This window comes from Theropithecus gelada, chromosome 3, assembly GCF_003255815.1.
Source record: "Theropithecus gelada isolate Dixy chromosome 3, Tgel_1.0, whole genome shotgun sequence".
In the NCBI taxonomy this organism is placed as follows: domain Eukaryota; kingdom Metazoa; phylum Chordata; class Mammalia; order Primates; family Cercopithecidae; genus Theropithecus; species Theropithecus gelada.
The window spans coordinates 167701426-167728000 of record NC_037670.1 but is presented as its reverse complement, the minus strand read 5'-3'; the positions used below and the strand labels follow the sequence as shown (position 1 = coordinate 167728000).

At 41.8% G+C, this 26575-nt stretch overlaps 1 protein-coding gene across 1 annotated transcript; it reads right to left on the bottom strand.

The window, feature by feature from the left end:
* Positions 1 to 17326: 17326 nt before the first annotated feature.
* Positions 17327 to 25362, bottom strand: PIP (prolactin induced protein). Its single transcript, XM_025379788.1, has 4 exons — positions 25234 to 25362; positions 22122 to 22227; positions 17886 to 18000; positions 17327 to 17555 (listed from the first exon to the last, which is right to left on the bottom strand). Exons 1-4 carry the CDS (start codon positions 25326 to 25328, stop codon positions 17431 to 17433), a joined length of 441 nt encoding a protein of 146 aa, XP_025235573.1. The 5' UTR covers positions 25329 to 25362; the 3' UTR covers positions 17327 to 17430.
* Between the last annotated feature and the right edge of the window lie 1213 nt (positions 25363 to 26575).

Below are 26575 nucleotides of genomic sequence, written 5' to 3'. Positions count from 1 at the left end.
TTTCTCTGACACCTGAATGCATAACTGAGGAGAATATAATCTACAGATGCAGAACTTTCATATCTATTCCGTGAGTTATGGAGCAATCACTATTATGATTCAAAAGGTCAAATGGAACCCTGTGAAAGTGCATCCTGCAGCGAAGAGAGTAAGTCACAATTCCTCCTACTGGAATGATAGAGATAAGTGCTACTCTTAAACAATTAAAGGATGTACATGCGGTGGTCTGCTTTAAAGCTCCATTATTTCAGCAGTGTGTCTCACACAAAATTAAACAGATGAAAACAGACCATGGGGGGCTACTGTAAACTATTAAAAAAGTTCCACTGACAGCTGCTGTGATATCTTTACAAAAACAATCAACACAGTCTCTGGTATTTGACATGCAGCTATTAATCTGAGGAATGCTATTTTTTTTCAATTCCCATCAGAAAAAAATAAGAGTAGTTTGCATTCACCTAGTTGGACTGTCATATACGTTCACAGTTCTACCTTGAGACCATGTTAACTTTGTTGTAATATGGGTCCTTTGATCCTCCTGACATCCACAGGACATAATACTAGTTCATACATTGATGATATTGTGTTAGTTGGATCCGATGTGCAGGAAGTTGGCAAGGACTCTAGATATCCTAGCAAGACACATTCACAGTGAAAATATTTAAGGGCCTACCACATGAGTGAAGTTTTTAAGGCTCAGTGTTGTACCTTGAACAACCTATCACTAAAAAAGAGATGCAGAACCGTGCCCAAAATTCCTGACCCCAGAAGCTTAAATTTTGGAGGCGGCATTTACTGCATTCGACAATGATATATTCACTTGCATTGTAGGCTGACTCACAGACACCAGTTTGGAGTAGTATCTAGAGAAAAAAAAAAAGGGCTCTGCAGCAGGTTCAAACTTTGATTTAAGCTGTCCTTTATTTTGGCCATATCACCTGGCAGGTCCTACGGAACTCAGAGACTATGGTAGGTTAACGATGCTGAGCATAGTCTCTAGTAAGTCCCAGGGAGAGAGATGCTGGGTAGACCAATAGGCTTCTGAAACAAGGCCATGCCATCTGCAGCAGAGAACTTTATTTATTTATTTATTTATTTATTTATTTATTTATTTATTTTCTTAAAAGATTTAGAAGACCATCAACTGTACACACACACACACACACACACACACACACACACACAGCCGTACAAAACAATCTGAGAAATCTGAACATTGACTGGATATTTGATGGCAATAGGAATGATTATTAAAGATGTGATCATAGAATTGTGATTACATTTTTATTCAGTAGGTTTTTGGGGAACAGGTTGTGTTTGGTGACATTAATAAGTTATTTATTGGTGATTTCTGAGATTTTGATGCTCCTATCACGCGAGCAGTGTACCCGTACTCAGTGCGTAGTCTTTTATCCCTTACCTCCCTTCCCACGCTTTCCCTCAAGTCCCTAAAATCCATTGTATCATTCTTATGCCTTTACATCCTCATAGCTTAGCTCCTGCTTATGAGTGAGAACATGCATTGTTTGGTTTTCCGTTCCTGAGTTACTTCACTTAGAATAATGGTCTCCAATTTCATCCAGGTTGCTGAAAATGCTGTTATTTCATTCATTTTTATGACTGAGTAGTATTCCATTGTGTGTGTGTGTGTATATATACGTATATATATATACACATATATATACACACACACATATATGTATATATGTATATTTACCACGTTCTTTATCCACTCATTGACTAATGGGCATTTGGGTTGGTTCCATGATTTTGCAATTATGAATTGTGCTGCTATAAACATGTGTGTGCAAGTATGTGTTTTGTATAATGACTTATTTTCCTGTGGGTAGATACCTGGTAGTGGGATTGCTGGATCAAATGGTAGATCTACTTTTAGTCCTTTAAGGAATCTCCACACTGCTTTATACAAGAGTTGTACTAGTTTACATTCCCACCAGCAGTGTAAAAGTGAGAGAACTAATTTTTGGAAAAGGAGCACGTGGCATGGCCATGGACTCTATAGAGACCCAATAGCTGACTATGAAACATCAAGTGGCTATGGGGCCAGAACTGCCCATCATGACCCGTGTTGGCAGACCCACAAATTATAAATTTCAGGGGGTACAGCACAAATCCATCACACAATGGAAATGGTGCAGTTGAGGTTGGACTCAACCTGATCCAGAGGCCCTCAGTAGCAGAAGACGGTGGTTCAAACTCCATGTGAACTACATCTGCAGAACTAACACTGCTCCTTTAGATTGTACCTACAACCTCACGGGGCATTCCTATGACTAGGTTTTAGAGGGACAAAACAAAAATGTGATTCACACATAGGCTCAATTTGTTTTTATGAGCCGATGGTGGACTATTACCGCACTAAAATTTTACTCAGGAGTGTGTCCTAGAGGAGCACGGCTTGGTGAAAATACTCTTGGGGGGTAGCACTACAAGCAGCGCAACTGGTCATAAACAGGAAACCTGGACGCTTGAGTGGTGGGAGATCTCTTGGCTCTGCCCAGTCAGGAATCTGGTAGGAACAAGAATATTAATATTTGGCACAAGGATGTCTGTCTGAAATTCGGTGAGTCTATTTTTTTTGCCACCAGCTAAGAAAGCCATCCGAATGAACCTCTGGATGTGAGTACAAAGTGTGTGGATCTTTGTGCCTCATGTTGGTTCTCATAAGAAAGTACCTGACACAGAGGAGAGAGCGAACAATTAGGAACACAGGAAGACTGGTTCAGTGGATGTCCTTAGCTTCTCCAATGCTTGTTTAATGGCTAATGAGGCAGTGATTGATATTATGCATGTACCCAACAGTAAGGATTCCCTCTCACCAAAAGTGATTTAGATATTACTGCTGCCGACCCTTCAGCAACAGAGATTAAGGCTGAGACCTCAGTAGGATACTGTCTCTCAAGGAGATGAACGAACAATTTAACAAAACAATGATTATATTGAATCTCTTTGACCTTAGAAGGGGCAGCAGTTTATCTTTACTGAGAATGATATATATTCTAGCTATAGATGTATCTCTCCTGCCTACAGTATTTTGGAAAACTCCACTATCTGAAGGCCCACAGAATATCTGGTTTCTAGACATGGGATCCCATGTAACATCTTTATGGACCAAGATAACCTTTTTCTTAAATTATAGAATTACTGCAATGGACACATAATCAAGGAATCTATGGTTTTTTTCATAACTCTATCATCAGGAAACCGCTGGCCTTATAGCATGCTGGAAAAATCTCATAAATAAGTGGCTAAGGAGACCACTTGGCGGTCACACCCTTTAGGGTTATGGTGATGTCTTTCAAGATGTGACACATAGTTTGAAACAATGGTTATTAAATGTTTCTGTGTTCTTGATAGCTAACCTGTACTGGCCTAGAAATCCAGGGTTGGAAATGGTCTCTCTTACCATCATTCTCAGTTGTGGAGGTGCTGGGTCAAAGGGTCTGTACATAATTAATTTGATTAAGAAATGCCAGAATTGTTCTCCAAATGGCTGCCCCTATTTATATGTTCCCAGTAGCAGTGCTTAATGGTTCCCCTATCTCCTCATTCTCTGATGACACTTGGCGTTATCTAGCTTTCTGAGTTTTGCTTTACTATGAGGAAAGACGAGGGCGTGAACACAGGGAGGAGTGTGTCATGATTAGGAACCCAGTACACCTGAAATTCAGTGAGTCTATTTTCTTTTCTTTTGCCACCAGTTACAAAGGAGTGGGTATAATCATTTTAGGACTTCTGAGTAGTTGACCTTTCAGGTCACTGGAAGGGGCAGCTGGATATAGTTGGACTAACATGATAGGGAAACTTGGAATCTTTCTCACCTCCACCCTTAATTTGCTATGTACCTCTGGAGACTGTTGATTATACTTTCTCTGGCCGTTTTCCCTTCTGTGTCAAATGGTGAGAATAATTGCTGCCTTCTCTGCCTTCTCTCTCTCCTATTCACTATGGAATACATGTGTCTTATATCATATCTGTGAAAGTCTCTTGTTAAGACCAGTGCTTTAAGCATTCTTGGGATAGCTGGGCAGTTACAGTAGTAAGTTTTTGGGGAAAAGACACAGAGGGGATGCTGAGAAGTTGCAGGAAGTTTATGTTACCATCCACCCAGATACCCTCAAACTCAGGGATGGTTCTCCTAAAAAGGAGACCTTCTAGGGGTGGGAAGTCAGTGCTGTCCACGAATGTGTAGTAACGGTTGTCTTGTCCAGTTCCTCATTAGGATCACCCATATCTTCATCTAACATAACTTCAGCATCTCGTCTATGGTTATATCTTCCGGGGAGAGGGATCAGAACAGTGATAGACCACTGGGCTCCACGCCACTTCACTTCTGGTCTTCTCGCTTAGGCTCCACCCACCGCACACCTTATCCCCTCTTTCACTGCCTCTGGAACTCAGCTCCCACTGCTCAGTCTTATATACAAGGCACAGCAGTTGCTGCCCATTCTCCCTGCCCTCACGTTGAGCCCCTGCCCACACTGCCTGCCTGTCTTATTTCTCACTCTTATTGTAATACTCCACTCCTTTGCTTTCTGCCACCTCCTGCTTTTCCCTTTTTATTGTGACCTCTCCTAGCAGTGCCCCTGATCTGGATACTTATGTTCAGGCAGGAAGTGTCCTCACTTACTGAACAGAGGTTGTTAGATCCCAGTAGAACTTTTGTCTGCCACACACACAGTGTAAATGAAATGACTGTAAGAGCAGCTAATGCTTGGATTGGCCTCAATACTGGTTTTAATCTGAGGAGAAGAATGGGGAGAAGGGTTAGAGAGAGTATAGATCTGGCTGAGGCAGCCCTGGGTTAAGCATTAGGCCCAGGTGAAGGGGGCACTCAGGGACTACCCCCCAGCTGTTATATCCTTTATACATTCAGTGCTACAATTGATTATAGGCAACTTAAAAAAAATTGTCATTATATACCATGTTCAACTTTATCTGAATTGTTGTTTTTTTCTTCTGTTTATTTGTTTGTTTGCTTTTCCCTTTTTTTTTTTTTTTTTTTTTGAGATGGGTTTCACTCTTGTTGCCCAGGCTGGAGTGCAATACCACGATCTCGGCTTACCACAACCTCTACTTCCTGGGTTCAAGCAATTCTTCTACCTTGGCCTCCCAAGTAGCTGGGATTACAGATGCCCACCACCACGTCCAGCTAATTTTTGTGTTTTTTTTTAGTAAAGATAGGGCTTAACCAAGTTGGCCAGGTGGTCCTCCTGCCTTGGCCTCCCAAAGTGCTGGGATTACAGGCATGAGACACCACGCCCGGCCTATCTGCATTGTTAAAAATGGTATTTCCGCCCCCCGCCCCTTTTTTTTTTTCTGAGCCTGGGTCTCCCTCTGTCACCTAGGCTAGAGTGCAGTGGCGTGATTACTGCTCACTGCAGCCTTGACCTCGAGGGCTCAAGCAATCCTCCCACCTCAGCCCCCACTGTAGTTGGGACCATAGGTGCATGCCACTACACCCAACCAATTTTAAAAACTTTTTGTAGAGATAGAGTTTCATCATGTTGCCCAGGCTGGTCTTGAATTCCTGGGCTGAAGCAATCCTCCTGCCTCGACCTTCCAAAGTGCTGGGATTACACGTGTAAGCCACCACACCCAGCCAGCAATGTTTTATTTGGCATGGCAAGCAACTCAAATTTAAACATTTGGTTTAAGGAAGTCACATGTCACATTTGCTTCTGTTTCAAGAAGCAGGAGTAAACACACCTGTCTGGGTCCGGCTAGTATTTAACTCATCAGCTGACTAGAAATGGACTCTTTATTTCAGCACTTGAAGCACTAATGGGGCACCAGTGTTGGACTGCATTTAGGCATCAGTTGCCTTTCATCCAGCCTAGAGCTGAGGTTCTCCAAATTGGAGTTAGTAGGAAATGATTTTAATTAACTCCTCACTGAACCAAGAGGGAGTTATATGGAGACTGGAGGCATTAGTTTGTTTACTCTGGTGTGGTGAATAAACAGAAACAAAAACAAAACACACCAAACAAACAGAAACAAAGTTTATCATCTCACCTGTCCTGCTTTCCTGCTTTGTGGCATGACATTTGTGAAATGGAAGCATGGATACTCACCTGTCTCCTTTGTATGAGCTCGTGAGTGCTTTGCGAATGATAGAGCTTTCAGGATGTAAAGTACCATGTTATTGTGCAAATAAACACACTTGGATTCTGAAAGCATTTGACTGAGTAGTATTTAGCACCTGTTTTTTTTCCACCAATCAAATTATAAAACTTTTAGTTAAACACTGACTGAATTTCTGAAGATGGAAGAAGAAATCTGCTGAGGCCAGACCTGGGAAGAAAAAATATCTGATGTTTGGTACTGAGACAGTACCAAGGAAGACCTATGGAGAAGGGGCTTCTCAGAGGCATTTCTACGGTCACCATATTTCAATAAATGTCATAAATGTTAGGTACTATTTGTATTTCCCTTGGGGTTCTTGGTAACTCTGCAATTTTCCCATCTGTTTGCATCTGCTTTCCAAAAAGCCTAAAGAAACCTTGAAGGAACTGGGGATTGGTATTAAAGATGGCAAAGCAGGAGGGTTTAGGGGTTCTGAATGCTCAGTGAAGAGAGCAGGGAAAGGAAATGGAGGTCATGGCTTCAAAAAAGTCAGTTCTTAGGCAACCTACAGAATGAGAAAAAAGTTTTGCAATCTATCTATCTGATAAAGGACTAATATCCAGAATCTACAAAGAACTTAAACAAATTTACAAGAAAAAAACAAACAGCCCCATCAAAAAGTGGGCAAAGGAGATGAACAGACACTTCTCAAAAGAAGACATTTATGCAGCCAACAAACATGAAAAAAAGCTCATCATCACTGGTCATTAAAGAAATGCAGATCAAAACCACAATGAGATACCATCACTTGCCAGTTAGAATGGTGATCATTAAAAGGTCAGGAAACAACAGATGCTGGAGGGGATGCAGAAAAATAGGAATGGTTGTACAGTGTTGTTGGGAATGTAAATTAGTTCAACCATTGTGGAAGACAGTGTGGCAATTCCTCAAGGATCTAGAACTAGAAATACCATTTGACCCAGCAATCCCATTACTGGCTATATACCCAAAAGAATATAAATCATTCTACTATAAAGACACATGTACATGTATGTTTATTGTGGCACTGTTCACAATAGACTTGGAGCCAACGCAAATGTCCATCAATGACAGACTGGTTAAAGAAAATGTGGCACATATATACCATGGAATACTATGCAGCCATAAAAAAGGATGAGTTCATGTCCTTTGCAGGAACATGGATGAAGTTGGAAACCATCATTCTCAGCAAACTAACACAAGAACAGAAAACCAAACACCGCATGTTCTTACTCATAAGTGGGAATTGAACAATGAGAACACATGGACACAGAGAGGGAACATCACACACTGGGGCCTGTCGTGGGGAGGAAGGCTAAGGGATGGACAGCATGAGGAGAAATACCTAATGTAGATGACGGGTTGATGGGTGCAGCAAACCACCATGGTGTGTGTATACCTAGGTAACAAAACTGCACATTCTGCATATGTACCCCAGAACATAAAGTGTATATATGTATATATATATAAAGCCAGTTCTTGTCTGATGGTAAGTCTCTCAATTTTGAGAGAGATCACAATGACCACATCCCTAAAGCTTCTGTTACATCTGCCACAGCCTGTTGAGCAGCGTCTCCTAGGTTCATCCTCATCACTGCATAGGCTGGTTGGGGTGGGTAGGGGTGGGTGGGAACACGGTTCCAATAGAAGTCTCTGAGCATTGTCACTCAGTCTAATCCATCTTTTTTTTTTCTTTTTTAAACTTTTATTTTAGATACAGGGGGTACATGAGCCGATTCGTTACATGGGTATTTTGCATCCAGGTAGTGAGCATAGTACCCAATAGGTAGATTTTTTGACCCATTCCTCCCTTTCGCCCTCCCTCCTCTAGTAGTCTACATTGTCTGTTTTCTTGTTTATGTCCGTGGGTGCTCAATGTTTAGCTACCACTTATAAGTGAGAACAGGCAATATTTGGTTTTCTGTTCTTACTTAATTTGCTTAGAATTATGGTCTCCAGCTCCATCCACACTGCAGCAAAGAAAATGATTTTATTTTTTATGGCTGCATAGTATTCCATGGTGTCTATGTGCCACATTTTCTTTATCCAACCCACCATCAATAGGCGCTTAGTTGATTCCATGTCTTCAATATCATGAATAGCATGCTAATGAACATACCAAGTGACCATTTGGTATAATGGTCTATTTTCCTTTGGGTATGTACCCAGTAATGGGATTGCTGGGTTGAATGGTGGCTCAATATTAAGTTTTTTGAGAAATCTTCAAACTGCTTTTCAAAGTGGTTGAACCAATTTATATTCCCATGAAAAGTGTATAAAGCATTCCCTTTTCTTTTCAACTTCACCAGCATCTGTTATTTTTTGACTTTTTAGTAGTAGCCATTCTGACTAGTGTAAGACGGTATCACATGGTAGTTTTGATTTGTGTTTCTCTGTCCATCTTTGTTTTCATCCCCATTTGGATTGCTTTCCTTTCATTTCTTTTTTTTCCTCTTCCTAATCGCTCCACTCCTACCCTTCCCTCATGAATTAAAAGAGTCCTGACCCTGGGGTTAAAAGCCTCCATTCATTCATCTTTTTCATAACACAATTTCTTCAACTTCAAAATGGAATTGCTAACACGTACATTCCTGACAGAGTTGTTCTGACGTTCAAGGCTAATGTACACAAAAGCAGGTGTAGGTGAAACATTTGGCAAGATGTTAAACTGTTTCACATACAATCAATGATGATGACCAACTTCTTTATTGTGTTGTTTCTCTTCTCTTTCCCACCAACCTTCCCTCCAATTCTTCACTTACCTCCACGTATTTATATCTACTGTTATTTGTAACCATGAGTGTTAGTAAAAATATTTCCTCTGGCTTCACAGATTCAGGCATTGTCATGCTCAGAAAAAATTTGTTCTGTCTGGATGTGCCAAAAGAAGGAGAAACCCAAAGTCAGGGAAAGTGTAAGGACAGGGGTGTCCTGGGAGGGAGGATGGAAACAGGAGGACAGAGGGAACAGTGGGGTGCAGGGAGTGAGGGGGCCCATAAGTCAATGTTGTCACTCATAAGGATCCTCTATGCATGATGTGTGCCTGTGGGCTCCGTGTGTCCAGTCAAGATGCCCCTATCTGATAGGAAGGGAAATGGAGGCCAGAGGAAAAGAGGTCATATTCCTGTGGACAGATGAAGGCAGGAAGCCAGACTGAGGGACTGCTTTTCCTTCATCATGGATACTCAGTTGAATCTCCACCATGTTGTTTGAAGCAGGAGGTGATTTGGTTGCATGGTCTACTTTAGCCTGAGATTCTCCTTTCGATTTTTCTTATGGAATCATCTCCAAATCCATGAAAGTTCATTTTATTGTACTGGTATAACTAGTAGAAGGATAAGAAATTCTATGAGTCTGAGAAACATATCACACCAATGAATTAAAGTTTAACATGATGGTCAACATAGTTCAACTTTGTCCAACTCACTAAGTAGAGGGGAAACTGAGTAGAGGTTTAGTCACCCTAAACCCAACACACATGCGTTTTGTGTTACTCCACATCCTCTTTGCCTCTCTTCTCCTTAGAGAATCATCCAGGCATGGCAAGAACCCCTTCTTCACCAAAATCTCCATGGCTCCATTTCCATCTGCTAGATACTCCTGTCTCCGCATTCTGTCTGCTACATGTCCATGTCTCCTAAGGACCTGCTGGCTTCTTTCTGGATCTTAGTACTTTGCTCTTGTCAAAGGACATAGTCCTCTTTCAGTGTTCTCCTCTCCACTTAAGGAACTGGAATCTGTCATTTCTTTTCCTCCTTTTTGGCAGATCATTATAGACCTGGAGACCAGCTTTGTCACATTTATGCAAGGAGACCTTGCATTTAGGAACAAACCCAGGAAAAGGTGGAGTCCAGGAGCATGTTTCTACTCTTTCCTTACTTAGAGAAACCTGCTCAGGTCTTGTAAGTCCCAGCCACAGTGTATGACACAGATCTTAATGAGATAGAGAGCACTGTTTCCAGTGAAACCAATTGTATGAGTTAGTGGTCAGCACAACTGTGTAACCCCAGTAAAGACCAGGGCCATGGCCCTTCTCTTGCAGCTCAGGCATCTTATCCAAAGCTTATCCCACAGCTATTGATTAAGCTTCTGTCCATGCTTCTCATTTAGGAGAAAAGGATGCCAATAATAAACTCAGGATAGAAAAATGAATTAAAATACAAGTAGTAATAAGATATGAATGCAGTAATCCCCACAATAGGGTCTGAATAGGAAAAGAGGGAGACTAAGAGACACATAACAGTGAGAATGCCCAGAATGTGTCCCCTTTGGAGTGGTAAAATAATCCCTAGGGGCACAATATTGATTTCTGGGTTGGGAGATGTGTCCCCCTTGGAAGATTTTCTGCAACAAGGAGAAAGTGGTGGCTTACATGTCTTCCTGAGCTATGCTGGTCCCCAGCCTCAGGCAGAGAACCAGGAGCAGGGCAACAAGACAGGGCTTGAACAGAATCTGAAAAGCATGCATGCTGGAGAAATTTGATGCCCAGAGAACTGTGCACCCAGGCACCCAAATTATGCTTCATGACTACAGCAAGAGGACATTGTGACATTTGGGCAGGCCACTCAGCCAAAATCATCAGACCTTGAAACTCCCCTAATTACCACCATGATTTTTTTTCTTGGAGAAATGTCAACATTCAGCTGAAATTTTAAATTGGAATGGAGTGAGGAAAGAATTAGTTCAGTTGTTTTCACTTGTTTGCCTATATCAGATTAGAACCTTCCTGGAACAGCAGAATGGATTCTGCCTTAACTTTTGTAAACAAGATCTTTTTCACTTCTATTTCCCAATCCTTGCTCTGGGTCTGTAGGATCTATGAAATGCATGTTCTTATCTTTTTGTCCTCTAGATGACATGGTGTCTTATCTTTCTACCAATGCCAGTTACTTCTACTCTAAAATTTACCCTAGTTGAATGAATGACTTGACACTAATGTTCCTACTCAGCCCCGGCTGGTTTGCATCTTCAGGTACAATGAGTCTTCTGTAAGAAATGATAGCCCTCTATAGGGTATAGAGTATGTTTCATGAGAATTCAAGCCTCAGAAATATGAAAAAATCAGATGAGAAAAGGGGAGACTAGATATTTTTGGTATATATTTCTTAAGATACTGTCAGTAAGCAAGACCTTTCTGTGTATTGGCCCCTCTAGGGGGGCTTGGGTTTAAATTATATGTGTAGGAGCTGCAATCCTGAAGCTCCCTAGAAAGGTCCCAGGTCTCTATTTTGCTAGCTTTGGTTACTGCTCAGCCTGCTTCTTCCTCTTGCAGGAAATTCAGATGTGGGGGCAGATGTCAGACTCCATCTTTGAAGGACCCTGTGATCATCTCCAGTCATCTGCAGGAGAAGATATGGTCTTAAGAACGTCTTAGAATGCTAAGATGACTAGAGAACCCATGGAATTGCCCACCTAACATCCAAGTGGGAGAACCATATCAGATGGCGAGGTGAAGTCCAAGAGTGGATGAGTTGGGAAAGCTGTGCTCTTACCCCTGTAGAGTCCTTCCAGAGAACTAGAGTGCTGAAACTAACAAGGACCTTGAGATGCCTTAAGGTGACAGCAAGACCAAGGAGGTCTGCTTCCATCCATTCATTTTGAATTTTCTACAAGATTCACCATGCATTGAGAGGGCCAGCTCCCAAATACCAGGTGCTATGCAGTCTTGTTGCCCTCCTCCTGGTTCTCTGCCCTGAGGCTGGGGACCAGCATAGCTCAGGAAGACATGTAAGCCACCACTTTCTCCTTGTTACGGAGAATCTTCCAAGGGGGACGCATTTCTTACTTGGATTACTCTGCTATTCATCCCTATGTTTTTCAAACTCATTAAACTAATTTCTCTTCTCCTTTCCTCCCTCCCTTCCTTCCATTCATTTATTACTTATTCAAAAATATTATTATTATTATTTTTGAGATGGAGTCATGCTCGGTCGCCTGGGCTGGAGTGCAGTGGTGTGCCTGACACCACGCCTGGCTAATTTTTGTTTTTTTAGTAGAGACAGGGTTTCACCGTTTTGGCCAGGCTGGTCTCAAACTCCTGACCTGGTGATCCACTCTCCTCAACCTCCCAAAGTGCTGGGATTACAGGCGTGAGCCACTGCGCCCGACCTAGTGTTTCTTTACATCAGTGTACAGTTATACAGTAAATACTATTATGCTCTTTAATTTCCATCACAAAATTTATCATATAATGTTCTATGACTCACTAGTTTCATTTAACACTGTGATTGAAGAACTTTCAATTTAGTACATCAGAGTGCCTTCAATCTTTTTAAAGCCCTCTGTATTTATTCAGTTGTGTATATGAACCAGAATTAATTTAAGCAGTTTTTTTTTATTGGTAGACACTAACTCTTTCTAAACTTTTACAATTGCAAATAAGCTGTAATGAATAATCTTTTTCATAAATAATTTTGTATGCTTGTAGGTTTATCTGTAGGATAAATTCCCAGAATTAGAATTGCTGGACTAAGGAGAAATATACTTGCATATTTGATGGGTTTTGCCAGATCAGTCTTTGCAGTGTTATACTAGTTTTGCACACCTATGAGAAACGTTTGAAAGACCTATTTTCCCACAGTCTCAGCAACAGAAAACATTATTATTTTTATGTGTCTTTTTTCAATTAGGTGAAAAACATTTCAGTATAGTTTAGATTTTCACAGTTCTGATTAAGAGCGAAGTCAAGTATCTTCTTGTATGCTCAGGTGATTTTTTTTTGCTTTCAGTTAGACTTTTGGCTGTGGCCTCTCAAGTTGGTTTTAGAAATTTGTTCCAAGACAGAAATAACTGATTCAAAGCAATATTTCAATATTCTTTAAATAAAGCTTACTAATATGGAAGTGATCAATTTTATTGTTTCAAATAAGATTGTTAATTATTTGGCCTGTTTTAATACGTTCACAACATCTGTAAGATTTAAGACTTTTAAATACTCGTAAACTACATTCTTATAAATTATGCAAGGAATGAAGAAAAAAATGTGAAAACTAATGAGTTCAAATATTGTATAAGTTAAACTAAATAATTTAAGTACAGAATTTTCTTGAAGGTTCTTAATATTTAAAGACATTTTTATCTGTATTTTCACTGACATAAACTCTAGATTAGCAGGTTTTTTTCCAACACTTTCAGGATATCATCCTATTTTTTTCTGGCTCACATTGTTTCTGTTTTTCAAGTCAGCTATCAGTCTTATTGCGACCATTTGAAAATAAAATGGTGCACATGATATGATGTGTTAAATGTAATTTTCTTTGTCAGAGTTGCTATTAAAACTGTTTATTGGGTTCTTAATTGCAGTTATCATATTTTTCAGTTTTAGCATTTTTCATTAATTTTTGGGTTAACTTTATTTTTTATAAAATCAAATAATGAAATAATGTATAGAGGACTATGAAGTCATCTATGCCTTAATTCTAACAGATGATCACAGTAATTAATTTCTTACAAATCCTTCCAGAAGTTTCCCATATATCTATTTCTCTGGTCATTGAGCATTCACCCAGAAATGAAAGTCATCACTAGTTATCTCTCCTTATGACTCTATAGTAGTCATTGATTTATTCAACATTTCTTGCTCCATCTCTATCACTTTTATGTCTTGGATGAATAAAAATTAAGGTTTTCTCTCTCCTAGTAACCGTTTTATATTTGAGGTTTTTTATTTGTTTTCTTTTTTCCTGTATTTTTAGTGTTTTTTTTTTTTTTTTTTTTTTTTTTTGAGACAGAAGATCACTCTACAGCCCAGGCTGGAATGCAGTGGTGTGATCTTGGCTCCCTGCAACCTCTGTCTCCTGGGTTCAAGCAATTCTCCTGCCTCAGCCTCCCAAGTAGTCAGGACTACAGGTGTGTGCCACCACGCCTGGCTAATTTTTGTATTTTTAGTAGAGACAGGGCTTCACTATGTTGGCCAGGCTGGTCTCGAACTCCTGACCTAAAGTGATCCTCCCACCTCGGCCTCCCAAAGTGCTGGGATTACAGGTGTGAGTCACCATGCCCGGCACTGACATTGTTTTTTGTTTATCGTAAACTCCTCAGTCGTCTTCTTTCCAGACCTCTCCATATACAGATGCTATTTCATGTTGCTCCCAACAAATGTAAACACATTTTATCATAGGAGTTACTTTTGAAAAATTTGATTTATTTCATAAATATTCCCTGTCACACCCACTCAGTAAACTTTCCCCTGAAATGGAAAATGTCTGGCTGAGAGCTATAGGAAGCAAATGGTAATACAGGGTGAAACTAGCTGTTACCAATTCCGTAGCAGGACTATCAACCTTATAAAATTTAACCTTCCACTCATTATGTTGCATTTCTCAGCCTTAATTAATTCACATAATGAGACAAAGCATTTATTGGGCAACTGTTACATTTGCGGAGAATTTTAAGGCTTTACATGTTATTCTAAAAGGATGAAAATGTATTGACCAGGCAGCCATGACAGGCATAGTCTCTTATTTGGAACAAGGAAGAGTCAAAGTGCCCAAGCTGGTGGTGGTTGTTATTGTTTTTGTTTTGTTTTGTTTTGTTTTTTGTTTTCCACAGCCTCCTGAGTAGCTAGACTTCAAGTGTGTGCCACTATACCTGGCTGAATTTGTTTTTTTTTATTAGTTTTTTTTTTTTTTTAAATTTTTGTTTTTCCTTTTTTCTTCTAAAAAAAAAAAAAAAAAAAAAAAAAGAAGGCTGGGCACGGTGACTCACGCCTGTAATCCCACCATTTTGGGAGGCCGATCAGGAGATCGAGACCATCCATGCTAACATGGTGAAACCCCATCTCTACTAAAAATACAAAAAATTAGCCAGGCGTGGTGGCGGGTACCTGTAGTACCAGCTACTCGGGAGGCTGAGGCAGGAGAATGGCGTGAACCCGGGAGGCGGAGCTTGCAGTGAGCCTAGATCAAGCCACTGCACTCCAGCCTGGGCGACAGAGGGAGACTCCGTCTCAAAAAAAAAAAAAAAATTAGCCAGGTGGGGTAGTGCTTACCTGTAGTCTCAGCTACTCTGGAGGCTGAGGTGTGAGGATCACTTGAACCTAGGAGGTTGTGGCTGCAGTGAACCGTTATCACACCACTGCACTCCAGCCTGGGTAAAAGAGTGAGACACTGTCTCAAAAAAGAAACCAAAAAAGAACAAAACAAAACATCAAGGTGGATATAGGTGTTCACATAATTTATAGAAGAAATAAAATTTGCAATTTTGAAATGCTCTCTGGTAGAGGCTTTTCAGGGGCCTAAAGGAGACTGTCAGGGAGTACATGCGGGTAGTATAGAAGTTAGGAGCATGGTCTCTCCAGGCTACCTGTGTGGTTCGAATCTTGGCTCTGCCACTTGCTGGCTATGTGCAAATTAATTACCTTCTCTCATCTCAGTTTTCCCATAAATAAAGGTAAGAATAACATATACATATTTATTTTCTATTTCCCAAGAAGAATATAAGCATTTTAAGAACAGGATAAAAATTCCCGATTTACTTCTGTAAAACCAAGTGCTGAAAGCAGGTAATGACACATGTAGGTACTTAATAAATATTTATTGAGTGAATAAATATTTAATGTCTGTTATTGTTTTAAATGGGGCATGTGATAAAGCATGTAAATAAAATTATTCACATTTTTGGTGCGTGTTAAGCATATGATCAATTGATATGGACAGGACACAGAGAAATACTGGGTAGAAGAGGGGGGTTCCCTGGCAAGGGCCCCACCCTCAAACCTGGAAACCTGCGGCCCTAAATGAGAACAGACATTCCTATTTTTGAGCCCAAGAAATTGCCTTTTGGCCCATCATGCCCCTATCCGGTACCCATATAAACCCTGAACCCCAGGATTTCCAGCAGGAGATGAGCAGATGAGCAGATGAATGGCAGAATAGCACAGCAGAGGAGAGAAGGGAAGGAGTGTCTGAACGTAGGGAGGAGTTCGGCTGGGGATGGACGGAGAATCAACCACTGGACAGCCAACCTCCAGGGGACGATCATCTTCCCACTCTATCCCCTGGCCGGCTCCCCATCCATCCCACTGAGAGCCACCTCCACCACCCAATAAAACCCCGCATTCACCATCCTTAAAGTTCATGTGTGACCCGATTCTTCTGCGATGCTAGACAAGAACTTGGGATACAGAAAGCTGTCACGCTAGCCCTCTGCCCTTGCAAAAAGGCAGAGAGAGGGTCCACTGAGCTGGTTAACACTTAAGCTGTCCATAGACCGCAAGGCTAAAAGAGCGCACTGTAACACACTCCCACTTGTGCTCCTGCACCTGCCCATCTGTGTGCTCCTCCTCCTCTAAGAGGTTTGAGCAGCTGAACAGATGAGCCACACCCCTGTTGCATGTCCTGCGAGGGAGGTCAGGTAACTCTACTGTTTCACAATGTTACAATCCTAATTAATATAAAAATGATCTTTTCCAATGATTACATTTCCCTGCCCTGGATTCTGATTCGCATTTAGGATCATTGGCCTAGGGGATATAGTCCCACTTTCTTGCCCAGATTCGCTTGGCCTCTCCTGATTTTGCTCCTGTGCTCTTGCCAGATCTGCTTCTAACTCTTCCACGTATACTTAATCCTGCCCAATATGAAAGTGTTTACCTGTGCTGAACAAGCCACTATTTCATGCTTTGGGCTCTTGGTTCCTGCTGTTCTATCTACCAGAATGCCCTCTGCCCACTTTATGCACCTGATCCTTGCTCATATTCCACTTCCGTGGGCTGGCCTTCTGGGATGAAGCCCCTCAGGGCTCCCTCTGCCCCTTTACTCCTCTATTATGCCTAAGCTCCTCAGGCAGAGCTGCACAGGACCCTGATATCTCTGAGTGTCACAATCCATTGAAAACAAGCAACAGAATAGCATAGAATGCTACTGCTCATTTAGGGGGCCACGGACTCCATCCTGACTCTGCTGCACGCAAGAGGACTCCTGTCTTCTGGGATCTGAGCCATTGCTGGAGGGCAGTGGGATGGAGAGAGGCCAAGCAACAGGGAGGCTTGGTGCCGCCCTACCGTGAACTTGGACCACTGCTTTTCCTCTCTGTGAGCATAGCTCCTCTTCCCAGTTTCTTCTTCTCTCCCTCTTCATACCAGTGGGCAGTGAGAACCTGTACAATCTGCTCAGTAAAGGTTCTTTGAAAGACAAATGTTCTAGAAATTTCAGGTAATCTGGGGTTCTTCAGGGGCAGATTTTGGAGATACAACAGAACATGGAGAAGCGTGTTAAGAAGTTTATTTTATAGACCACAACAGAAATTCCAGCCAGGTCTCCTTAGAGGAAATCATCTGGATGTGGCAAACAGACTGGACTTCCATTATGCTACCACTAGGGTTTTAATAGTATAAAACCGGTTTTTACTGATGGGGGTTACAGCAGCATCATTAGGGCAGATGCCTAATTCCCGAATAATATCAACGACGGCTGCAATTCGCACAGTTCCTGAAAAAGACGGGGACAGAGATCATCTCTCAGACACCCCAGCCATGTCCTGTCTTTTCTACTCATTATCAGGCATCTGCCTCCTGGGGTTCAGTTTCCCCAAATCCTTTGCAAATTTGTCTCCCGTATCAACTTTTTGCACACAGTGCCTCTGTCTTAGAACCTAGATGCCTTCCCTATCTGCTCTCCCCATGCTCTTCCCTCCCTCCCCTCTGTCCTTCTGCCCTGAGGTCCTAGTCCTGCTCGGTTTTGCTGTCATGTTTCTGTTTATAGTTTCTCCTCCCTGGTGGCTGGTGGGTAGTTCCTTCCTTGGACAACTTCTGTACTTACTGTTCGTATGAAAGTCCCAGTAGTAGGTATGTGGATAATCGTCACATAGGCAGCGAGTATACTTGTAGTTAAATGCACCTTCCACAGGGACGTCACTAGTGAGGTAAACTTTAGCCTGGTGAGGAGAAGGTGGGAGGGGTTATTCTAGGGGTTATTCATTGTTATTCTAGGGAATGGGTAAAGGATGGAAAAATAAGAGAGGGAGAAGCTGGAGGAAAAGAGTGGGGGTGGAGGTGGGCCCAGGGCAAGGGGGAGTCTACTGTTGTAGTATCATTTCAGGAGCCAAAGTCTAGGTCAGAAGGTTTTCCCTCCCAACGCCCTCAAACTCCTGCCTTAGCAGTGTGGAGAGGCTCAGGAGGAGATAGAGTTGCAAGTGAGTCCACAGGGCAAGGAGAGCTCATCCAGGGTAGCTGTCCAGCTGGGGAGCACGCTTGCCTTAGTCACCAGCCAGAGCTTTCAGGAATCGACCTGCAATCACATTTACTCTGAGACCTGGTGAGACAGCAGCCTGGCCACTTGGGTGTAGGAGCCGATGTCAGGCCTTGTTGTCGGAGCTGTGACCAAGCCCCAGCTCTGCTCCTCTCTGACTTGTTGACTTTTGGTGATTAGAGTTAGGCCTCTCACTCTTACTTTCCTCAGTTGTGAGATGGAAACAATTAACTACCAACTTGGCTGTTAGATAAGCAAATGACATCTTGAATGTAAATTTCTTTTTAACTTGAGTGCTTTGCAATTCAAGACCCAGATTATTGTATATATAAATTTCAGTGGAGTCAGAAGATTTTGTCCAGTTAACATTGAATACAGCAGTTTTATCCTGGGGTCCATAGAACCAGAGGGATCTGTGGATAGCACCCAGTGAGTCTGTGAACTCAGGCGGGGGAAAAATGCATCTTTATTACTAACCTCTAATTGAAATTCAGCATTCCTTCAGTTATGAATGTCGTCAAGGAACCACAGTGCCATTGGCAGTATGTGTGATTTTATCACAAGGAGAAGCATAGATATGTACATATCATTGTACAGATTCAGAGGTTCGAAATATTGCTTGCATACACTACCTTGAATGTATGGCAGTTATCAGACTGGCTCATGGTCATGACTGAGGCCCAGGGCCAGTCTGCCCATCTCCTGCAGCTTGCTCAGCTACCTGGCAACTCTGCACCAAGTAGCCTTTCAGCCCCAAACAGTAAATTCAGGTGTTCTCACCCTTGGAGTTTCACTCAGAATGCCTTGGAGAATCCTAGTGTTTCTTTAGAGAAACCTAGCCGTGCCTTGTTCGTGTTTTTTGGTTTTTTTTGTCTTTTTTTGTTTTTTTTTTTGTTTTTTTTTTAAGAGACAGAGTCTCACTCTGTTGCCCAGGCTGGAGTGCAATGGCGCAAATGCGGCTCACTGCAACCTCCACCTCCCAGGTTCAAGCGATTCTTCTGCCTCAGCCTCCTGAGTAGCTGGGATTACAGGCACCTGCCACCACGCCTGGCTAATTTTTGTATTTTTAGTAGAGACGGGGTTTCACCATGTTGACCAAGCTGGTCTCAAACTCCTGACCTCAGGTGATTCGCCAACTTTGGCCTCCTGAAGTGCTGGGATTACAGGCATGAGCCACTGTGCCCGTCTTTGTTTACCTTGCTATTACATTTGCAACAACATATCTTCATGAATCAGAATTTACACCACTTATACAAGAGATCAGAATCCATTGCATGCCCAGCATGGCACGTGGGAAGTGTTGCCAAAGACCAGTGCAATTTAATGTACTTCTTCAAGCTAAGCAACAACATTCATCACACAGATAATGTGTTCATAAAATAAAATTCAACTCCTCTATATTTTAAGTGTATTGCTTTCCCAGCTAATGTGTGGCTAAAGGAACACATATGTTACTACATCACAAATTTGTTTTGTATAAGTTAGTCACTGTTACTCAATGTGGTAGTTTCTCTCTGTAATCCAATGCATTTCATACATTTAGAAGCAATTTTCTGATAAATGTTTGATAGACTTCATGAAACCAACAAAATGGCCTGTAGCACAAAAATGTTTAAGCATTGTGTTTTGCCACAAGTTTCCTTCAGCTTTAAAGGATTATGCAATCTTTATATTCAAATATACGATTGTAGGTATATACTATGCTAATTCTAAAATAAATAAATACGAGCCTAACTTTTTCAAAAATCCAGTTACAAAAAACATTATAAATGATAGAAAATGAGGATTAGGTGGTAAGAATTTTATAGTTACATAAATATATTTTAATAAAAATTTAGAAATAGTCATACTTTTAAAAATGAAGCCAAAAATAAAAATTTGTTGACTAGAACTAACAAAATTTTCTTTCCCATAAATTATTTCTAGTTTGCAAAGTCAGTTAGTCTAAGGATTTCTTACCCTTTTAGTTGTGCTTAGGTGGGTTTTGAAAAGATTGCTTTATTTTAGAGTACTAGCATGGTTCTTAAAAGCATACTTTGATTAATCACAAAAGCACAAAATTATGTCACATGCCATTTTATTGATTCAAACATATCTTATTATACCTACCACTACCATTAACTATTACCACCAGAAACCACCATTTTCACAAAAATTTTATGTACACATTATGTACATGTTCTTATTCTCATTCTCACCTGTGCTTGTGATAAACAAAATACAAAGTTGAAAAATTATGATTCAGCCTCACTCCTACCCCAAATTAGGGTACATGTTTCAGATTCTTGGACTGAAAATAGAAAAATTTGACAAAGCAGCTGTGATATTCTTTGCTCATTGACCAGGAATTTTTCTTTACAGGTGTGGGGATATTTCTAGAATGCAGTTGACTGAATAGCAGTCTTCATGCTCTCAATGTTATTTTCCATGTAATCATTGTCCTTAAGTCTCGTTTGAATTAGGAAACTTATGTTGTAAGGAAATACTTGTGCTGCCTGATAGAGGGTGTCCTTCACGAAGGGTCTGGGGAGGGAGTAGGGGAGATGGGGGATGCATGGGTCTTGGCCCTAGAACAAAGGTAGTGGGGGCAGTTTGCATGCTTGTGACACCTGAGGTCAATGACTAGGAAAAGGACACACAACCAGTGTCCCAGGGAAGATTCACTGTGGATTAATAACTGCATAAGTTTCTTTTACTTCTGGTCCTTGGCAGCTAGACAGGAGGGATAATGCTCTAATCCCAAGCTGCTCAAAATGTGGTCTTTTGGGCATAGCCTTGGTGTGCCTTGGGCATCTGTTAAAACCCAGAAGCCAAGCACGGTGGCTCACGCCTGTAATCCCAGCACTTTGGGAGGCTGAGGCGGGTGGATCACGAGATCAGGAGTTCGAGACCACCCTGGCCAATATGGTGAAACCCCGTCTCTACTAAAATTACAAAAATTAGCCGGGCGTGGTGGCATGCGCCTATAGTCCCAGCTACTTGGGAGGCTGAGGCAGAAGAATTGCTTGACCCCGGGAGGTAGAAGTTGCAGTGAGCCGAGATTGCGCCACTGCACTCCAGCCTGGGCATCAGAATGAGACTCTGTCTCAAAAAAAAAAAAAAAAAAAAAAAAGCCCAGAAGCTCTAATCTCTCCCCAGACTTGCTAAATGAAACTCTACATTTTAACAAGATCCCCGAGTGGGTTTTAGGCACATTACCATTTGAAAACCTCTGACCTTGTTCAGAGACTGGACTTCTGAACTTGGGGAAAAGGAGGAGATGAGTACGAGCTCCTTGTCAGGATGGGGAGGCTGGAACAAGAGTCAACTTCTGGCGACCCAGAGCAAAGGAGCAGAAGAAGTCAAGAGGATAGTAGAGTCACTCAGTGCTTATTGGAGAGGAGGAGTCACATCCTGCATGTTCTCTTCTGTCCACCCACCTCAATCTATGGTGTGGAGTTGCCACTTTCTTTTCTCCTCTCCCTCCATCCTAAACTAAACATGCTCAGGACCTTGGAAGGACTCTAACCCGTTCTCCACTAGCTCTTACACTTTTTTTCTTTTTCCCTCTTTCTCACTTCCTATTCCTTCTTCCTTTCTTTCTTATTTATCCTAGACTTCTCTGGATTCGAATTTCTTCATCTGGAAAATGAGAAGTCATCTGTCCCAAGCTCCCACAGTTGTTCTGTGTCTCAAGTAGCATAACATATATGAGAATGTTTTCTTAAGTACACTGTACATTATTAAAGTGAGAGATTAATTAAATTATATTTATAATCAAGGAATTGAATTATTTTTTTGAAGTCATGCCCCCAGTCGTCTACTTACCACCATGCATTCTTTCAATTCTGTTTTAACTTGAAGCGTTGCAGTGACTTCCTCATCTCGATTTGCTGTTGTGGGGATCTCAAAATTCTGTATTATGATCCTCCGACTGATTGTGGGAAGAGAGAATCAGAACACCAAGATCAGAGACCAATCTTTGAGTGAGAGGGGGAGCCATGAACAGGGGAAAGGGCACCGGATGGGCAAGGGAGGGAAATTACAGGGCTTGGATCAATTGTTCAGCATCAGAATCCCCTGGAATTTTCGTGTGTTGATTGGGTTGGTTACTTCGCACAGATTTAGTTTTGTTTAATAAAACAACTAGGACACCTTACTTTAAGATTCCTTAAAGAACTAAAAGTAGAACTACCATTTGATCCAGCAATCCCACTACTGGGTATCTACCAGAGGAAAAGAAGTCATTATTCAGAAAAGATATTTACGCATGCATGTTTATGGCAGCATAATTCACAATTGCAAAATCATGGAACCAGCCCAACTGCCCATCAATCAACGAGCATCTTCTTCCCTTCCATTGGCCAAAAACAAGTTTTTAAAAAGAAAAAAAGTACAATACCACACGCCATTTCCTGATAACATCCTGTAGGCTCTGGTGGTTGTCTACTGAGTAGGAGAGCTCAAGTCATTATTAGGAGAAAATTTTCTAGGAACAGAATCACATTAAACCAGCAAACCTCTTGATCAGGGAAATGCAAATCAAAACCACAATGCGATGCCACCTTACTCCTGCAAGAATGGCCATAATCAAAAAATCAAAATCACTAGATGTTGGTGTGGATGCAGTGATCAGGGAACACTTCTACACTGCTGGTGGGGATGTAAACTACTACAACCACCATGGAAAACAGTGTGAACATTCCTTAAAGAACTAAAAATAGAACCACCATTTGATCCAGCAATTCCACTACTGGGTATCTACCCAGAGGAAAATAAGTCATTATTCAAAAAAGATACTTGCATATGCATGTTTATAGCAGCACAATTCACAGTTATAAAATTGCAGAACCAACCCAAATGCCCATCAATCAACGAGTGGATAAAGAAACTGTGGTGTGTATATATATACACACACATACATATATATATATACAGTCTATCCACTATATATATATAGAGAGAGGATGGAATACTACTCAGCCATAATAAGGAATGAATTAACAGCATTTGCAGTGGCCTGTACGAGATTGGAGACTATTATTCTAAGTGAACTGACTCAGTAATGGAAAACCAAACATCGTGTGTTCTCACTGATATGTGGGAACCAAGCTATGAGGACGCAAAGGCATAAGAATGATACAATGGACTTTGGGGACTTGGAAGGAAGAGTGGGAGAGGGGTGGTGAGGGATAAAAGACTACAAATATGGTACAGTGTATACTGCTCAGGTGATGGGTGCACCAAAATCTCACACATCACCACTAAAGAACTTACTCATGTAACCAAATACCACTTGTACCCCAGTAACTTATGGAAAAATAAAATAAAAATAATAAACATTTAAAAAAAACCCAGCAAACATCTCAGTGCACTGGAGGTATTTGTAAGAGCATCTTTGAAGATCCTCCTTCTTTGGTCCCTAGGTAGGGTTTAGGAATTTGTATTTATTTAGCTCTTCAGGAAATTTGGACTTATGGCCATGTTTGGGAACTTTAGATACTACTCTACATTTAGACCATACACCACAAACTGAAAGGGAAAGGAAATGGAGACAAATAAAATAGTCGGATATTCTTCTTCAGTTAATGAGGACTGGGTTCAGGGCCAGGAGAGTTACTTTCTCTTTCCTAGAAACTTTTGGCTACGGACCTTTGTTATTGTGTGGGATAGAAGGGAATTGAGTTTCTTAGCCCACAGTGTCTCATAGCCCCATTTTCTTGGGGCAAAGCATCTTAGATTTCAGAGAGATTCTATTTTTGGGTGCCAATTGCTATAGTGCCCAGTGCACAGGAAAGGGGTATAAATACCTAAATAACTTCAAAATCTCTCCCATTTGTATATGAGTTTCAGATAGATAGGATGACCAGCTTAGCTTGAGTGACTAACCATCTCAGTTTACCCAGGACTGAGGTCTTTTCTAGAATGGGCCGTGGAGGTGGCAGGGGAGGGCGGAGTTTCAATGCTACAACCAGGAAAGTCCTGGGCAAATCAGGATAGTTGATAACCCTAATTAGCATAGGTTATTTGAATACCTTGCTGCCCTTCAGGGCTAAGTTGACTGTCATCTGGTGGGGAGGGGGTGGGATCTGAACCTGTCCCACGCAGGGTTTCTTGGGACACTTGCCTCCATTACATCAGCTTGTCAAAACAGTTTCCTCCAGGACAGGATATCTGGCCATGCCACAGAGAGTACCTCCAAGATCACAACTCAGAAACCCAGCATTGTAAACCCTACTGCTATAGAGAAAACTCCCTAGATTGGGTATCGCTGCTTTTTCCCAGACCCCTGGCTCCATTTTCTACTTTATTTTACTTGCTCCAGTTTTTCTGCTTCCTTCACACATGTGTTCTCAATAAGTTGACTTCCGAACCTGTGCTCTCAGGTCCCAGTACCCATGAGAGCAAGAGGTGCTCATATTCATCTTCAGACTTCAGGTTAAGAAGAATGTCTAAGCTGCCAGTCTAGCTCAATCTTAGACCACAGGGCAGGGGCCAGGACCTCTGGTCCTTTAGCCAGTCCTGCCAAAGCTGCCCTAAGCTGCCGTTGGAACTCAGATCTGTTATGCTTCTCTTCTAGGAGGCAAGGTGTGAGAAGGTTAAGTTCACTGAGCAGAAATCTGAACAAAGGTATAAATTATGAATAAGATATGGACCAGCATGTTAGATGAAGACTAACTACTAATTATAGCCTGTAGGTACATTTGGAGCTTTATCTCCACTGGCAATGCAGAAACACCCAGCAAAAATGTGAGAGGAGTTGGTGGGGCTTCCTAAGAGGACAGAAGTGGAACCTGGCAGGAGGTCCATGGGAGCTCCTGGGACTAGAGTTCTGGGAAGTTGAAAGAAATTCTCAGAAAGAGATATGTAGATTTCCAGATTGGGAGAGGAGCCCTCCCTTCAAGGCTTTTTTTGTGGGGAAGAGAAGGGCATGGCTCACGTGTTTTCCTGAGCTTTGTTGGCCCCCAAATGCAGGCAGAGAACCAGGAGCAGGGTGGCAGGGCTGGCCCTGAACAGGAACTGGAGCAAGCGCATGCTGGAGAAAACAGAAGGCGATGTGTCCCCGAGAAGTGGTGTCCCAGGTGCCTAGCACACTTCTTATATACAGATTGATCAAGGAAGTACAAGAGCTGCCAGGGAGATCCATGAGGTGAATCACCCACTCACCCTCCCACCTCGTGATCTTTCCTTGTTGACCCAAAGTTTGTTTTCCTAAGAAAAAATCAACACTCAGCTAGAATGGCAGCGTTTGAGAGAGGAGTTAGATTGTTCTTCCTTATTTTTTCAGTGTCAGAGTTTCTCAAAATGGCTGGGACCTCAAAAGATACACCAGTTTTTCCCGAGTTTACAGATTCAGTTTTCTTTTCCCTCCTAATTTGTCTGTCTGAAGTGCTGTGTGTAGTCTGAGCTTCAGTCACTGCTCCCCTGGTCTCTGAAAGCAGAGAATCCAGCTGTGGTGGCAGGTTTCAGACCACAGGCATAGAACATCTTTGCTTGATCAAATTATAGTGAGCTCAAGATGCAATGCTATTCAGAACATTTCTTGGAGGGCTAGGATGATCAAGACTTCCCTAGCAGTCACTACCCATCATGAGGTGGAAGAGCTAGGGAAGACCTGAGCTGCTCTGCATAATGGGGAAGTAAGTTCAAGACACTGGGTGATGTAAAGATGTTTATTATCATTGAGTTCTTCTTAATTTCAGGTGTGGTTGCAATATACGGCAGATGCCCAAGATCCCCAGCTGCCCCACAACCCCCAAGGCAGGGTGATATTTTAATTCTAGACAATTCCTATAAATAGCTGGCACCCCCAAATCAGACTTCTTGGCACCAAAGAGCTGGCTCATTTTCTTATCGACATGGCCACTTTCTTACACTTGTCTCATGCGTAAGCCACATAGGAAGACCCACAGTGGAAAGGACTCCTTCTGTGAGAATGGAGCCCACATTATGTCGAGTAGATACCCAGGTTGTAGAATTCCTCTCCTTGGGATGATGGGAAGACTTGCTCTTGCTGACACTGGCATTGTGCTATTTCTCCTTATGAAATTAAATCTGTTCCTTAACCTATAACTTGCAACACTATGGGATTTGTTTCTATTCTTTGCATGGCAGACAGCTGCCCAGGAAGAGCCTCTCTGGTAAGAGAGTGAAAATCAAAGTTCTAGGAGTTACCGCCTCTGTATGTTGCTTTAGCCAGGATTCAGAGCTAAAGTGTAAATGTGTGCTTCTGCTTTCTGTATGTATCTCTCCTGCATCTACTTTCTCTTTCCTTTGAATTG

Bases quoted from the DNA above. Each gene is read 5' to 3' on its own strand.
- PIP (XM_025379788.1), bottom strand. From the start codon at position 25,328: ATGCGCTTGCTCCAGTTCCTGTTCAGGGCCAGCCCTGCCACCCTGCTC. The intron at 18,001-22,121 runs GTAAGTAGACGA...TCTCCTCACCAG, and splicing joins AATTGAAAGAATGCATGGTG to GCTAAAGTTTACCTCACTAG. The intron at 17,556-17,885 runs GTAAGTACAGAA...CGTCTTTTTCAG, and splicing joins CTGGGACTTTCATACGAACA to GAACTGTGCGAATTGCAGCC.